We start from the raw sequence: 16,644 nt of genomic DNA, 5'->3' as shown, positions 1-16,644 counted from the left end.
CATCACAAATGACCCACTCTCTTGCATCTTTAATTTTTCCCTGTTGCCTGTAAATATGCTTAGGTTTCTCCTATTTCAATAGAAAACCTTTCTTTCTTACGTGTGAAAGTTCACCCTCCTTGGAGGCTCTTCTTTGCTTCTCTAACACCTCTACTTTCATTTCCGCCATCCACCTACATCACAGTCTTTTTTCCCTAATTTATTGATGACGTTGATTCCTCCATTATGTAAATTGATTTTGAGATCTAACATCCATTCAAAAACTTCGCTCCACAGCTTCTAGGAAACTTTATAATTAATCAAAAGAATTCAGTTGTTATTTTTAAAAAGACAATAAACACATTTTGATCATATGAAACAGAAATAACATAGTAGGCAAAAAAAAAGAGAAAAAAGAATTACAAATCAGCAGAATAAGCATCCTCAAAATGATAAATGAAGATAATGAAATGCAAGAAAGAACAAATTATTTTGACTCAATCAAAATGGGGATAATAGGTATGGAAAGCACGAGGTTTGAGGACAAAGGAAGAACATTTATAAAGTTTGAGAAGTTTAAAAATAAAGATCTACAAAAGACTAGAATGAAAATTTTCAACAACACTGGGTACAAGAAGACAATGGGATGATAATTGAAGTATTAAAGTTAAAGAACTTTGAACCTAGACATTTATAACTAATAAAATATCCTATAAGTATGTGGGTGAAATAAAATCGTTCTTAGGCATAAAAACTCAGAGGTTTTAAGGCAAAAAGACCTTTGAAAAACACTCTTCCTAAAACGAGACAAAGACCCCACTAAAAAGAAGAAACACAGGCCAATTTCCCTGATGAACATTGATGCAAAAATTCTCAACAAGATACTAGCAAGTTGAATCCAACAATACATTAAAAGAATTATTCAGGGGCGTCTGGGTGGCTCAGTCGGTTGAGTGACCGACTTCAACTCGGGTCATGATCTCGCAGTCTGTGGGTTCGAGCCCTGCGTTGGGCTCTGTGCTGACAGCTCAGAGCCTGGAGCCTGTTTCAGATTCTATGTCCCCCTCTCTCTCTGCCCCTCCCCCGCTCATGCTCTGTCTCTCTCTCTCTCTGTGTCAAAAATAAACATTAAAAAAATTAAAAAAAAAAAAGAATTATTCACCATGATCAAGTGGGATTTATTTATGCACTGCAGGGGTGGTTCAATAGCCACAAATCAATCAACGTGCTATACCACATTAATAAAAGAGTGGATAAGAACCACATGATCCTCTCAATAGATGCAGAAAAATCATTTGACAAAACCAGCATTCTTTCTTGATAAAAACCCTCAAGAAAGTAGGGATAGAAGTAACATAACCTCAACATCATAAAAACCATATACAAAAGACCTATAGCAAATAACCTCCTCAATGGAGAAAAACAGAGAGCTTTTCCCCTAAGGTCAGGAACACAGGAGGGATGTCCACTCTCACCACTGCTGTTCAACATAATACTGGAAGTCCTAGCCTCAGCAATCAGACAACAAAATGGAATAAAAGGCATCCAAATCAGCAAAGAAGTTGTCAAACTTTAATTCTTTGCAGACAACATGATACTCCTATGTAAAAAACATGAAAGACTCCACCAAAAATTTGGTAGAACTGATACATGAATTCAGCAAAGTTGTAGGATATAAAATCAATGTACAGATACCTGTTACATTTCTATACACCAATAATGAAGCATCAGAAAATGAAATAAAGGAATGGATCCCATTTATAATTGCACCAAAGACTGTAAGGTACCTAGGAATAAACCTAAATAAGGAGGTCAAAGATATGTACACTGAAAACTATAGAATGCTTATGAAAGAAATTGAAGAAGACAGAAAGAAATGGAAAAACATTCCATGCTTATGGATTAAAAGAACAAATACTGTTAAAATATCTATATTATCCAAGGCAATCTACACATTCAAAGCAATCTCTATCAAAATAACACCAGCATTATTTACAGAGCTAGATCAAACAATTCTAAAATCTGCATAGAAGCAGAAAAGACCCCAAATACTCAAAGTAATGTTGAAAAGAAAAAAAAGCTGGAAGCATCACAATTCTGGACTTCAACCAGTATTACAGTATTACAAAGCTGTAATCATCAAGACAGTATGGTACTGGCACAAAAACAGACACATAGATCAATGGAACAGAATAGAGAACCCAGACACGGACCCAAAAATGTATGGTCCCAAAAATAATCTTCGACAAAGCAGGGAAGAATATCCAAAGGAAAAAAGATAGTCTCTTCAACAAATGGTGTTGGGAAAACTGAACAGCGACACGCAGAAGAATGAACCTGGACCACTTTCTGACACCAGACACAAAAATAAACTCAAAATGGATGAAAGACCTAAATGTAAGATAGAAAACCATCAAAATGCTAATGGAAAAAACAGGAATCAACCTCTTTGACCTTGGCCACAGCAAGTTCTTACAAGACATGTCTCTAGAGGCAAGGGAAAAATAAGCAAACATGAAATTGGGACCTCATCAAGATAAAAAGCTTCTGCGCAGCAAAAGAAACAGTCAAAAAATTAAAAATAGACCTACCCTATGACCCAGCAATAGCACTGCTAGGAATTTATCCAAGGGATACAGGAGTACTGATGCATAGGGGCACTTGTACCCCAATGTTTATAGCAGCACTCTCAACAATAGCCAAATTATGGAAAGAGCCTAAGTGTCCATCAACTGATGAATGGATAAAGAAATTGTGGTTTATATACACAATGGAATACTACGTGGCAATGAGAAAAAATGAAATATGGCCTTTTGTAGCAACGTGGATGGAACTGGAGAGTGTGATGCTAAGTGAAATAAGCCATACAGAGAAAGACAGATACCATATGGTTTCACTCTTATGTGGATCCTGAGAAACGTAACAGAAACCCATGGGGGAGGGGAAGGGAAAAAAAAAAAAAAAAAAAGAGGTTAGAGTGGGAGAGAGCCAAAGCATAAGAGACTGTTAAAAACTGAGAACAAACTGAGGGTTGATGGGGGGTGGGAGGGAGGGCAGGGTGGGTGATGGGTATTGAGGAGGGCACCTTTTGGGATGAGCACTGGGTGTTGTATGGAAACCAATTTGACAGTAAATTTCATATATTAAAAAATAAAAAAATAAAATAAAATAAAAAAATAAAAAAAAATAAAAAAAAAATAAAAAAAAAAACAAAAAAACTAAAAGGCAACCAATGGAATGGAAAAATATATTTTCAAATGACATATCAGGTAAAGGGTTAGTATCCAAAATCTATAAAAAACTTATCAAACTCAATACCCCTAAAAAACCAAATAATTCAGTTAAGAAATGAGCAGAAGACATGAATAGATACTTTTCTGAAGAAGACATCCAGATGGCTAACAGACACATGAAAAGATATTCAATAACACTCATCATCAGGGAAATACAAATCAAAACCACAATGAGATACCACCTCACACCTGTCAGAATGGCTAAAATTAATAACTCAAGAAACAACAGATGTTGGCAAGGATGGGGAGAAAGGGGAACCCTTTTGCACTGCAAACTAGTTCAGCCATTCTAGAAAATAGTATGGAGCTTCCTCAAAAAGTTAAAAATAGAACTACCCAATGACCCAGCAATTGCACTACTAGGTATTTTTCCAAAGGATATAAAAATGCTGACTTGAAGGGGCCATGCACTCCAATGTTACTAGCAGCATTATCAACAATAATCAAATTATGTAAAGAGCCCACTCCCTCAAAAAAAAAATAAACATTAAAAAAAAGGTTGAGGGGAGCCTGGGTGGCTCAGTCGGTTAAGTGTCTGACTTTAGCTCTCATGGTCCATAGGTTCAAGCCCCACATTGGGCTCTGTGCTGACAGCTCACAGCCTGGAGCCTACTTTGGATTCTGTGTCTCCCTATCTCTCTGCCCTTCTGCTGCTCATTCTCTCTCTCTCTCTCTCTCTCTCTCTCTCTCTCTCTCTGTCTCCCTCTCCCCCCTGTAAAAATAAATAAATACATAAACATTAAAAAAAGGGCCCAAATTTCAATCAACTGATGAATGGATAAAGAAGTAATGGCATATATATATATATATTATATATTATATAATATATATTATATAATATATAATATATATATAAGTATATATATAATATATATAAATATATATTTATATATTATGTAATATTACTGGGCAATCAAAAAGAATGAAATCTTGCCATTTGCAACAATGTGGATGGAACTAGAGTATACTATGATAAATGAAATAAGTCAATCAGAGAGAGACAAATATCATATGATTTCATTCATACGTGAAATTTAAGAAACAAAACAGATGAATATAGGAGAAGGGAAGGAAAAATGAAATAAGATAAAGACAGAGGCAAACCATAGGAGACTGTAGTATAGAGGACAAACTGAGAGTTGACGGAGGGGAGGTGGGCGGGGGGGACGGACTAGATGGGTGATGGGTATCAAAGAAGGCACTTTTTATGATGAACACTGGGTGTTGTATGTAAGTGATGAATCACTAAATTTTACTCCTGAAACCAATACTACTCTGTATGTTAACTAACTTGAATTTACATTTAAAAAAAAAGAAAAACACTCTTCCAAGAAACACTCCGGTTAGATTACAAATAAAAGTATGAAATCTATACAAAATATAAGAAAAAATGAGTAAGTAACAGTAACTTTTTCGTAGTCTAAACAAAAAGAATATGGATAGACAGAGAGATGATAAAGAAAGAGAGAGAGAGATACTATAAAATATCAGTACAGGAAGATAGGTGAGAACAAGAAGGATAAGGTAAGACCATACTCAGGAAGATTTTTACTTAAGGATACAACATAAATCTTTGTGAACAATGAGAGATATAGAAAAAATATAACTATGCATTTTGAAAAGTTAGAGTAACAAAACAAAGAAAAAAAGAAAGACGTAACTTGTTCAATGGAGGATAGAAAAAAAGATGACAAATGATCAAAGTATAGTAATTTAAAAATATGAAAAAAATAAAACCTAATAGTAATAACAAGAATGTAAATGGGTTAACACACTGTTCAAGAAACTCTCTCTCAAATTGTAAGAGGTATTGTAGTATTTAACTAATGTAAGAGATAAAGCTGAAAATAAAGTGAAAAGATGTCCCACAAATATGACTAAAAGGAAGCTACAGCAGCAATGTTAATATTAGACCATATAAAATTTGATAAAATTTTAAAAGAAAAATAATACCAAATGATCATAAATTCATTTACACCTGAAAATATCTACAGCAACAATTTGTCAGAATTCTACAGAAAAATAAAGCAATAATTGCAGTTAAACATTTGAACTCACTTCTCTCAAAATCACAAATTTGAATTTAGTCTTCTCTTCACCTACTCTTTAGGACAGGCCTTGAGTCTTGTCATCCTCTAAACCACTCATTTCTAAAATCTTAAATTCCATTATCTCACTCATCAAAATGCAAGCTTCCTTTTAGATGCAATCTAGACCCTGTTGCAAATCAACTAAACAATTTTCAGTTTAGGACTGTCTATGTCTTTGCCTTGTTATCTTTCTGCCTAGCCATCCTAAACATCTCCATCTTCTGTCAACTCTGAATTCAAGGTGGTAGAATGATTTCTGCCCACCATCCTACTGACATTCCTTTTGTTGCCATTTTCTTGACTGCTTGACTGCCAAATTCAATAGATATTTACCAGCTTTTGTTTTACTAGACTCAGCTACTAGAGCATTTAGATCATTCCTTCCTTCTTTAAACTAACTCTTTGGCTTCGAGGACACTACACTCGCTATCTTTTTATTTTACCTTTACAGCCCCTCTTCTCTGACCACCCCTTAAATATTGTTGATGGCTCAATCCCATCCTTTCTTCACAGCTCTCATGAGCTTTCTTTCTCATTTGAGCTTTCAAGTACTCCCCACATGCTGACAAGTCTCAACTATTTTCCACCAGTCTAGACTGCTCTCCTCGGGGAAAACTGGGATCTCTAGCTGTCACTAGCATCTCCACATGGTGGTCTCCCAGATACCTCAACTCTAACATGTTCTAATAGAGGGTCTCATCCCCTCTCACTGCATTATAGAAATAACCTCCCAACTGGTCTTCTCCCTCCAGGACCCCTCCCCTACATAGCTGACAATGATATTAAAGTCAAATCCAATTATGTCACCCCAAACCCCACATTTAAACCTTTCACTCTATGCTGAGCATAGAGTGCCAACCTTTCCGTGATTTGTCCGTTGCCTATATCTCTGATGTCACCTTTTGCCACAATCTGCCTACTCTTTTTCTGCTCACCTCATTTTCTTCTGTTCCCCATCTTTATTCTTCACTGGTGCTATCTCATCTAGCTAAATGCCCCACTAGCCACTTTCTCTGACTAAGTTTTACTACTGACATTTCTGAATAAGAACAGCACTTTTATGCTCCTATTTATACCATTGTCCTTTCTACATAATATCATAATTATTTGCTAATGTTTTTTTCTCTCCTCTTCAACTTATACTTCCTACGAGATACAACAGATAAGAAAACAAGACAATGAATAATTAAAATGTAGCATGTGCTGTGAAAATGCTACGATTAGTGCAATTTTTGTCTATATGATATAGGTATTGCCATGAAAAGGCAGAGAATAAGCATTCTTCTACACAGAGAACCACCAGTAAAAGCACCTTAGAGAAGAAACCTGAAATGAATTTTGAAGAGTTACAATTATCTAGCCAAATGCTGGAGACTGAATGAGTAGTTGGTAAAGAAAGGACAGGAGAGGAGACAACCTGGGCCACTAGTGAGAATCACTAGTGAACCCATATGACTGAAGCACAGAGTGGCATGGGGCCGCCGAATGATAAATCTGGATCAGGAGGCAAGGGTTAAGTGTAGAAGGGTCCTGTGCGCCATGAGTACAAATTTGGATTTTATCCTGGAAAGGCCCAGGATAAAAAGAAAAAAAAAAAGCTTCTTTTGATTTTCTATTTCATTGTCTCAGAAACCATTCATCATCATCAAGTTACTCCTAATACCAACCCCCAAATCCTGAATCTAAGGATGCTCTACACAGACTTTTTCTGTGGTAGCTATATTTTCTGAGGTCTTCTCTGAATTAATGAACTGCTTTCTGATGTCATAGGAAGACAAGCTTAGGAGAAAGAAACACCAAAGGATGGCAACAGCCACTCTCTCCCGAGCCCCCACTCTGCCTTTGTGTTTGGAACTTTAAAAATGCAAGCATCAAAACAACTCTTCAAGTCGTAGAAATGCTGGGAAGGTTAAGGATTGAGACCACGCGGCTAGTAAGTGGTAGCTCTAACCCCATACGGTCTGACTCTAAAGACTGCACACTTGCTGCTTTGTGACATGGACGCCTAGCACGAATCAAAGAATATTAGGAAATTGCAACAACATAGGATACATCTTAGCTATGAAAGATAACAAGACCGTGAATGGTGGCCAGATGTGAAAATGCGCACTTGATAAGCCGTATCAAAGAGAACACACACTGATTAAAACTATAACACACTGGATAACATTATGATTAAATAGACATTAATGATAGAAGAACCTTTATATACCTAGTTGAAAAGACAACGGTTTAAAAAAAATAGGAAAAAATCTTCTGTAGCCAATATGCACATATCCCCTAGAACTCCACACCTCTTGAGGCTTTCAACCATTCTCAGACATGCAACTTTGACACCATCGACAAGACCACTACGATCAAATAAATTTCCTTTAAAATGTGAAAAATTATAAAAGAAAAAGTAACCTGTGTGTCTAGAGAATAAAAACATTTACTAAGAAAAACTGAGAACACTGATATATGTTACTTATCCTTTCTTATTTTTTAGAAAACATATTTCATAAGATACATGATAAGATAATTTTCTGGGTTTTGCCTAGGACTGGCATATGCATATCCTTTGGGATTTTTTTTCCTTAGAAATCAATCTTCTGCACCATGAAATGAACTTTGGAAGAAGGGGGTTGTAAGATAAATTGTATTGGTTGAGTTCTAATATTTACTATACAGATGATTTTCATCCTACATATATTTTTATGATCTTCTTAGAGTGAATAGAAAACCTACCTCTACATTCATTTTTTTAAACAAAATTCCTTAGATATCCACTACTGAAAAGTTTAAGTAAATATACATGTAAAGATTTATGCTCAGTTTTGGATTTCAAAGACTCCTGTTTTATGGTTGCTTTATATTTATTAAACAGTCTACCAGATCCTTATTATTTTCCCTTTTCCAGATTAAAGTAAAATTGGAAAAAAATGAAATCTTCCTCTGTCACTTGGAATTCTCATAATGGGATACTGAGCATTACTCTTTGGTGACTGGAGGCTACAGACTTAATAGCTAAAAAGCAGCAACCTGAAATCAGTAATCATCATCAGGAATGTAGATTGGGAGATTAAATGTGGGAGATCATAGGATCATGGCTCCATCTAACAAATCAAATGGAAAAAAAGAAAAAGAAAGGAATAGAAAGCTCAGCTATGAATGTAGTTTTCTGCACTGAGATATTAAAGGAAGTCTTTTTCCCCAGGTCTAGTGGTTTGTCAGTTCAATTCATTCTTCAGTACTTTTTGAAGATTCATTCATAAGCAGGTCACAATAAATATAAACCCCATGACATCACACATTTTTATTCATTTTGTATCCCTGGCACCTCTAAATTCCTGTGATTTAGTAAATGGTAGACATGTATTTGTGAAAACTATAAATGAGTAAATAATTAATAGTAAGAAATCCAGATACGATTCCATAAAATGTTAAGTGCAATAAGCTTTTTAGTCTTATTTCGGAGCACATATTGACTGCTGTTTAAAAAACTTCTTCCTATTTTATTTTAATGGGTATTTAAGGTAATATAACTATTGATGAATATTTTAACTAAATATACCAGGAAATCTTTACAAAGCTAAATCTCTCTAATATAAATTACTGTTAGAGCTTAGTTTGACTCACACTGATACATAACTGAAATGAGTATTGAAAAATGAGTTTATATTTTATTATGCATAGTAATTAATATGTGCATAACTAACTATTATATATGAATCCATGAAGACATCCCTTGTGTTAAATGCATTTGCATTTGGAATGTTTACTATAAAAATGTAGACTTCAATTTCTTTACATTTTTCCTCAAAACCTGATTATAGGTTTTCATAAGTAGCTATTAGACATACATGCCATTCCACATTGTCATCTTCTTTCCCAAGAGTTAGTAACTTGGTGAGTGGATTTCCAGTAAGGCCAGTGTCACTCTCGGGAGAAGGGTGCCCATGCTGTAGCAGAAGCGCACTGCTTGGCGTTGGAGGCTGTGACCGTTTAAGAGTCTGGTTGACGATTTGGTAGTCAAGGGTCATGAAGGGTTTTACTTGTCTCTGCACTTTCTGTAGCTGGGACTTCGCAGGACTTTCCAGGTGTGCTGAGACCTACAAAATAGAAACAGAACAAATGTGTAGTAACGTTCGGTGAATTCGAGTTCCACCTTCAACAACTGAATTATGACAGACACACCACAATATCTGCTTCTCTCAAATTTATGATTCGTGCTTCTGTCATAATTTATACAAGATACTAGTAGGTGATAGTTTTTAAGAAGTAATTTAAAGTTACTAAAATATTTTTAGTGCTAATTCATTTTTTAAAGAATAGCCCTCAAAATAATATGTAGCCGAACCAAAATTTGGAATAAACACATAAGCCCCAATACTTTTTGAGTTTCCAGAAAAGAAAGCCTAAAATAATACAAGGAAAATATAGCTGATTCACTATTATTAGTAATTTTCATATAATATGTATTTCCTGGATTTTTTATATTACAAAAAATATTCTATGGGACATAATCACAACTATTTTTTATTAAATATATATATATAATATATATATATAATAAATATATATATATATATATTTATGTTTGTTTATTTATTTTGAGAAAGAGAGAGCAATGGGGGAGGGGCAGAGAGAGAGAGGGAGAGAGAGAAAATCCCAAGCAGGCTCTGCACTGTCGTTGCGGGGTCAAACTCACAAGCCGTGAGATCATGACCTGAGCCAAGACCTTTAATGAGCCACCCAGGCGCCTCATTACTTTTTTAAAATATTTTATTATTTATTCTTGAGAGACAGAGAGAGACAGAGTGTGAGCGGGGGAAGGGCAGCGAGAGGGAGAAACAGAATCCGAAGCAGGCTCCAGTCTGAGCTGTGTCCACAGAGCCCTAGGCAGGGCTTGAACTCACAAGCTGTGAGATCATGACCTGAGCCAAAGTCGGAGGTTTAACCAACTGAGCCACCCAGGTGCCCCTCAGGTGCCTCATTATTAAATATTTTAAAAAATTATCCAAGATGGAGAAGAACTAGAAATATAAATACTAAATATGAAATGTGATTCTTTATGGGTGGCGAATATGTAGGTGATTTTTTTTTTTACCTTTCTATATTTTTTAAAGTTTCTGTGCTAGACTTATTTTTATTTTTAAAAATCTTATTTTTAGGGGCATCTGATTCGATCTTGATCTTAGGGTCATGAGTTCAAGCCCCAGTATAGAGTTCCATAAATTAATTAATTAATTAATTAATTAACAAATAACATCTTATTTTTAAACCTTTCCATATTCTCACTTAATAATAATCATGTAGAGTACTATGAATTGAAGGAATCATTCAGAGAAAAATCTAACCAGTGTCATGTGCCAACTAAACAACTATCCAGTATTTTGAAAGCCCTTTTCAAAACACAGCCTTAAAATTCTGTTAGTTATCACAGTTAACGATTTAACATTAATTGCATAAGGGCAGTTGTAAGCATTTCAAGCTTTTCCTGTAAAAGACTCTGAAAGTAGTATTGCCTGCCTGTCCTCTTTATATTTACTATGCTGTGATGTGGCTTCTAATACATTTTCCTCAAGTGGCCTATATATAAACCTATTTAATATTTCCCTCATGTTAAACAATAGTAAAGACTGCGATACAGTGCTTATTTTTCCTTTTATTTCAGCGACACAAACTACTCCTTAAATCCCTTAACATGCATTAGCTCAGATAAATAGCCTTTACAAAGTATTTTGCATTTAAATTAGTTGGTTTGGGGTACAATATTGTAGTAGTTTCTTTAGTTTAATTCTGTTATGCTGACATTTTTAGCATTATTTTAATTGTACCTCCATAAAATAATTTTTCAGTCATATAAAAAAGATTAAGATTGGTAATAAAGATTACACACATTACTAATTATACTGCTATGAGCTTTAAAGTTGTAAAATAACATTTCATTAAAATGCCAGTGGTAATTTTTTTAGGGTAGCTATTTAGATTATTTTACAGTTTTAGTTAATCCTTCTTAATCTGCATATATGCACAAAATATACATTATAAATAGCATCTTCAGATTTACAAATCATACAATGTGACAGAAGACTAAAGAACATTGTATACCTACAAATGAAAAATACCTCCCGTTCTGAGAAAAGTATGTTGAATCAGAATTTACAACGCTCATTAACTAATTCATTTTTCACTTTGCATCCATTGACTCTAAGAGCCTTCATTGGAGTACTTATTGCATTTGGTGTTACATCAAGAGTACAAGAGAAGTCGTAAATGTGATCCCAGGGCTCTACAAGCTTATGATCTAGGTGGGTAGTATTAATGTACAATTACAGTAATAATAATAATAATAATAATAATAATAATAATATGCAACAGGTATCAGGCACTGTGCTAAGCTATTTACATTCATTATTTCATTTAATCTTTGTTACAGCCTTAGGAGGGAAGTATCATTAGTATCCTCACTGCACTAGGTAGATGAAGCCACTGAGACAGAGAGATGTAATAACATGCCTCCTCTCACTCTGCTAGTAAGGGATGGAGCTGGAATACAGAAACTGCCTTCTTAAACACTATGCAATCTTGGCCCTTGAATAAATAATTGAAGTGACTAAAGTGCAAAGCCAAAGCTTAGGGTTGCGTACAATGAATTAAAAATGCCACAAAAAGCAGTGGCTTTTTAAAATGAATTATAAGAGAAAGTGGTTAGGGGTGCCTGGGTGGCGCAGTTGGTTAAGAGTCCGACTTCAGCCAGGTCACGATCTCACGGTCCGTGAGTTCGAGCCCCGCGTCAGGCTCTGGGCTGACGGCTCGGAGCCTGGAGCCTGTTTCCGATTCTGTGTCTCCCTCTCTTTCTGCCCCTCCCCCGTTCATGCTCTGTCTCTCTCTGTCCCAAAAATAAATAAAAAACGTTGAAAAAAAAAATTAAAAAAAAAAAAAAGAGAAAGTGGTTATAAATCAGGTATTGGAAGGAAATGGTCCTGTACATGTGGCAAAGGGAAGGAAATCTCAAATACAAAAGATCAAAGCAAACAAGAAAGAAGACAAAAAGTTGGGAGATGGTCACAAATGTTAGTTGTCGAAAAGAACTCACTTGAGTATGTTTCCTTTCTCAAAGCAAGACTACCATCTCCTCTTTAGACCATTCTATACAGATACAGAATAAAATATAAAATGGGATCAACCCTAATTATGCCTAAATTATTGTGTGTTTTTTTTTTGTTTCTTTGTTTTTTTGTTTTTTACAGAGAATTACAATGGGTTAGTAGGCAAAAGGGAAGACTGTCTGGGACAGTCATAGAACAGTTATAGAACATCCATAGGGTAAGCATGAGGGATTAAAGCTTAGTGGAACAGGGAAAGATAATAATGGGATGTGAAAAAACTACTGCCCAGAAAATCTCCATCTCCTTCAATAATGAACTGATACCAGAACAATGAGACAGGTAAGTGTAAAGCAGCAACTAAACCACATGCAACCTATTTTAAAATATTTTTAAATTGCCTGGCCTGAAGTCACAGACACACAGCTATTGGATTTCTTTACTGAAGGCCCCAGTATTTTGTGAGATAAAGTAGATGAAATGATAGGTTGCCATTCTTCACTTATCCACTTATTTAAGAATATTTTTTTGAGCGCCAAATGCACATGCACTGAGTGGTACACTGAAGGTAGAAGGGAACTAACCACAGTGTCTGCCTTCATAGAGTTGTGGTCTAGTCCAAGTTTGGAAAGATAGGAGGAGAGGGGCTCCTGGGTGGCTCTGTCAGTTAAGTGTCCGACTTCAACTCAGGTCATGATCTCATGGTCAGTGGGTTCAAGCCCCACATCGGGCTCTGTGCTGACAGCTCAGAGCCCGGAACCTGCTTCAGATTCTGTGTCTCCCTCTCTCTCTGTCCCTCCCCTGCTCACATTCTGTCCCTCTCTCTCACTCTCTCTTAAAACTAAATAAACATTAAAAAAAATAGTGAAAAAGAAAGATATGAGGAGAAAGAGAAGAAAAATATGAGATATCTAAGGGCAAGGACTGTGTTTACCTTGCTGGCTGCTTTACTGCCATTCATCCTGTACATAACCCAGAGAATGGCACACAGCAGGTGATTAAAATTGTGTTTGCATGTGTTCAATGAATGAATGAATGAATGAGTCATTAAAGTACAGTGTTTGAATAACTTTCATAGTACCATGGAGAGCTTTGGGAATCCACTAAAAGAGCTGGTAAACCATGACCAGAATATCAAAGTCTATACCTAGAAAGCTGGAGCAGCTGTAGACTGTGATTTAGTTCATTGGACTTTCAAAGAGATTGAGACCATCCAAATGTAAGGAAATTTTGCTTACAAAAGCAGTAAGTAAATCATATCCCCAGAACTCTGTACTATGCTTGAACACTATCACTCTGACACGCTGCTATTGCAAACTAAACATAACGATGGTCAAATCCAAGCTTCTGTCTATACGCAGAAGTCTATTTTATTCCATTTAAAAGAATGTATGTACTTATAGTCTCCGTATTTTCCAAACTGTTATAAATAAATATAAAGTGTGAATGTGGTAAGAGATACTTATACCAGGAAGTGTAGGCTGAAGATTAATATTTCAATTGAGTACAAAAATGTATCCATGAGCATCCTGGCAGCCAAGGGAAAATGGGAAGTTTAATATATGTATATATATTATATAAGGTGGAACCTGTGATATTGCAGACATTTGAGCATTTTTGATCTGTAGTGTTTGCCCCATATGGGTCAACCTAATATATATTTCTTATTAAGTAGTTAGATCATACCAGTTCTGAGGAGAGACAAATATTTTTGTGAATAATACCTGAGAATTTATAAGCTGCATATTTTCATGGATGACTTTAACAAAATATTGAACAAAATTCCAATAAGCAGTTTTTGTAAAATATGCAATGAAATTCTTCATATCCCCATATTTAAAAAAATATTTTCTTAATTTGGGCCACCCAGGAAATACAGCCTAAGACTTGCCTAGGGGAGGTTTCATGGGGCGGGGGGGGGGGGGGGGTGGGTGATTTCAGAACCTGAGCCACAGTAGGGTGAGGAAAGCAGGATCAGGCACAGGGAAGAGTGGCTCAGTTGCGAAGTTGACCATCTAGGCGATGCACCATCACATCCACTATGTTTATTTCGGAAAAAAGGCCCAAAGCATAATATGCATCAGTGCAAGTGAAACGTCCAAAATACATTAACTTGTACAAATGTGACTGGACACTTAGATAGCACTTCCAGCCTCCAGGGCAATTTACACTGCAGATTCCATGTTCAGATACACTGATCCAGAGGGTCACCTGATACGATCATCATCCTGATATCAATTGTCTCAAACTAACCTTTAGATAGAAATTATGGTGTTAACAAGAAGTTCCATTATTTGGAGTTAAAAAACTAAAAAGGCTAGCTTAAAAGTCCATTTTTTAAAGATTTCAAATGCAGTTTAGATTCCCATGTTCTTATAAAGGGATATGATCTTTTAAGAAGTTAGAAATAACGTAGTAGTGAGCTACACAAATGTTTAGAACCACTAATGCAAGAACTAGAGCAATGTGCTTAATGGGTAAACAATTTTTTTAAAAAATCAGAATCACACAAACTCCTGCAAATACAATAAACTAAAGGGAAGGAGTTGGTCAGGAAGCAAAAAATGCGTACTCCTGGTTTTAGGAAACATGATTGGAGAATCACCTCACAAAGGCAAGATGTATGTGTCTGTGTTGTTGTTGTTGTTGTTGTTGTTTTCCTTTTTCTATTTGTTTTTAGACTAGAATAGATGCAGGAATCCTTATTACCGAGAGAATTGATGGAGGTCCACGAGAAAGCAGCCTAATGTCATAAAAAAAAAAAAAAAGTCAGCTATCATTCTCTGACAATAGTAGGTGAAACAAAAGATGATTTAGGGTAACTGATAATCTAATAAAAAAAATTTTAAGTCTCAGAATTTAGATCAAGCTTGTGAGGGTTCAAATTTACAAATCAGCAAAGATTTCATTAGAAATTAAATAATGTTAACAAAATGTTATTAATTGACCTTATTTGCATTTGGGTGTAAGATCTCTTGGTAGGTAGAAGACTGTGGAGTAATGTGGGCCAGCCATGCAGTGCTGGCTAGAAGGACTCTCTATGCCCCCATGTGGAGTCATTCTTACTTTCACACAGTGGTTTTCAAATTATGCTCCTAGATACATGAGTTCATTGCTCCAATTTACTTTTCAGTGTTCTACACTGTAGTCTTTTGACCTAGTTCTTGTATGGGTTTCATATCCCATCAGTGGATAACAACAGAGAGAGTATATTGTACAAAGAAATTTTAGAAGTAAGTAGGTAGTTGCACCAAAAAATCTTTGAAGGACTCCACCAACCCTGTGATTCTCCATCTATACATAGTTGTATCTTACCTCCTTAATACTGCCATCCATCATATAAATACTTATAAATATGATCCATTCACATATGTAAGGTTCTTTTAAAATGTTATCTTTTTATAGAGAAACCATAAGATAATGATAAAAGCCCTCAGCTAATTCTTTCAACATTTACTGAGAGTTTAACATTTAATGAGAGTTTGCTCTTTGTTAAAGCCAGTCCCAAGGGAAAGTCATTCCTCTCTAGAAAGCAGGTCTATGACCCACGTGTCACTATCCACCTGGAGACCACTTATCTAAACTGAGGGCACAGGACCTGGGAGGAGATAAAACACCTTCTGGGTACTGGCTTTTTGAAACTCAAAACTAAAAAGTGATGGCAAACATCACATGAGCAATTATCTCAATAACAAGACTTTTTATCACCATTAATTTGACTAGCCAAACAAATCAATCAAGCAAACATGGACACCTACCTAATAAGCATGTTTAGACTATCTGAAAGGAGAGAAACAGAAATCTATGCAGCAAGAAATAGATTTAGAGTAAACATAGTACTCCGTGATAGTAAATAAAAACATATACACTGCCACCAAACACACGCATTTGCATGCATGTACACACTCACACACCCCTATGAAAAAGCAGCACAGATAATACCACTCACTACAACATGACAGTCCTCATTTAATTTTGTTAATTTTGTACTAAGCTTGAATTTAATAAATGAAGCAAAAGCTTGGACTTCACAAGTGAGTAATAGGTAACTATTCATTATGTTCCTAGCATCAGAGGTATATAAGAAGAAATCTATTTTGGGGGGCTTATGAACCTACTACCTCTAGGTACCTACTCATAAATGCCACATGACATTTGTTAATGTTATACAGTAAAGATTAATAACTCATT

The 16,644-nt window shown here is 35.6% G+C and overlaps 1 protein-coding gene across 4 annotated transcripts in view; it reads right to left on the bottom strand.

Annotated features, from left to right (window-relative positions):
• Window positions 1-16,644, bottom strand: part of TFEC (transcription factor EC) — a 141,438-nt gene that overhangs the window by 41,889 nt on the left and 82,905 nt on the right. For all 4 annotated transcript variants that reach the window (XM_058724522.1, XM_058724523.1, XM_058724524.1 and 1 more), the window contains exon 2: window positions 9,205-9,453. In XM_058724522.1, coding sequence (XP_058580505.1) covers window positions 9,205-9,453 — 249 coding nt within the window. The remainder of the gene's footprint in view (window positions 1-9,204; window positions 9,454-16,644) is intronic.

Source organism: Neofelis nebulosa, chromosome 4, assembly GCF_028018385.1.
Source record: "Neofelis nebulosa isolate mNeoNeb1 chromosome 4, mNeoNeb1.pri, whole genome shotgun sequence".
Taxonomy (NCBI): domain Eukaryota; kingdom Metazoa; phylum Chordata; class Mammalia; order Carnivora; family Felidae; genus Neofelis; species Neofelis nebulosa.
The sequence above is the reverse complement of the archived record's forward strand: the minus strand, read 5'-3'. Positions and strand labels throughout refer to the sequence as shown.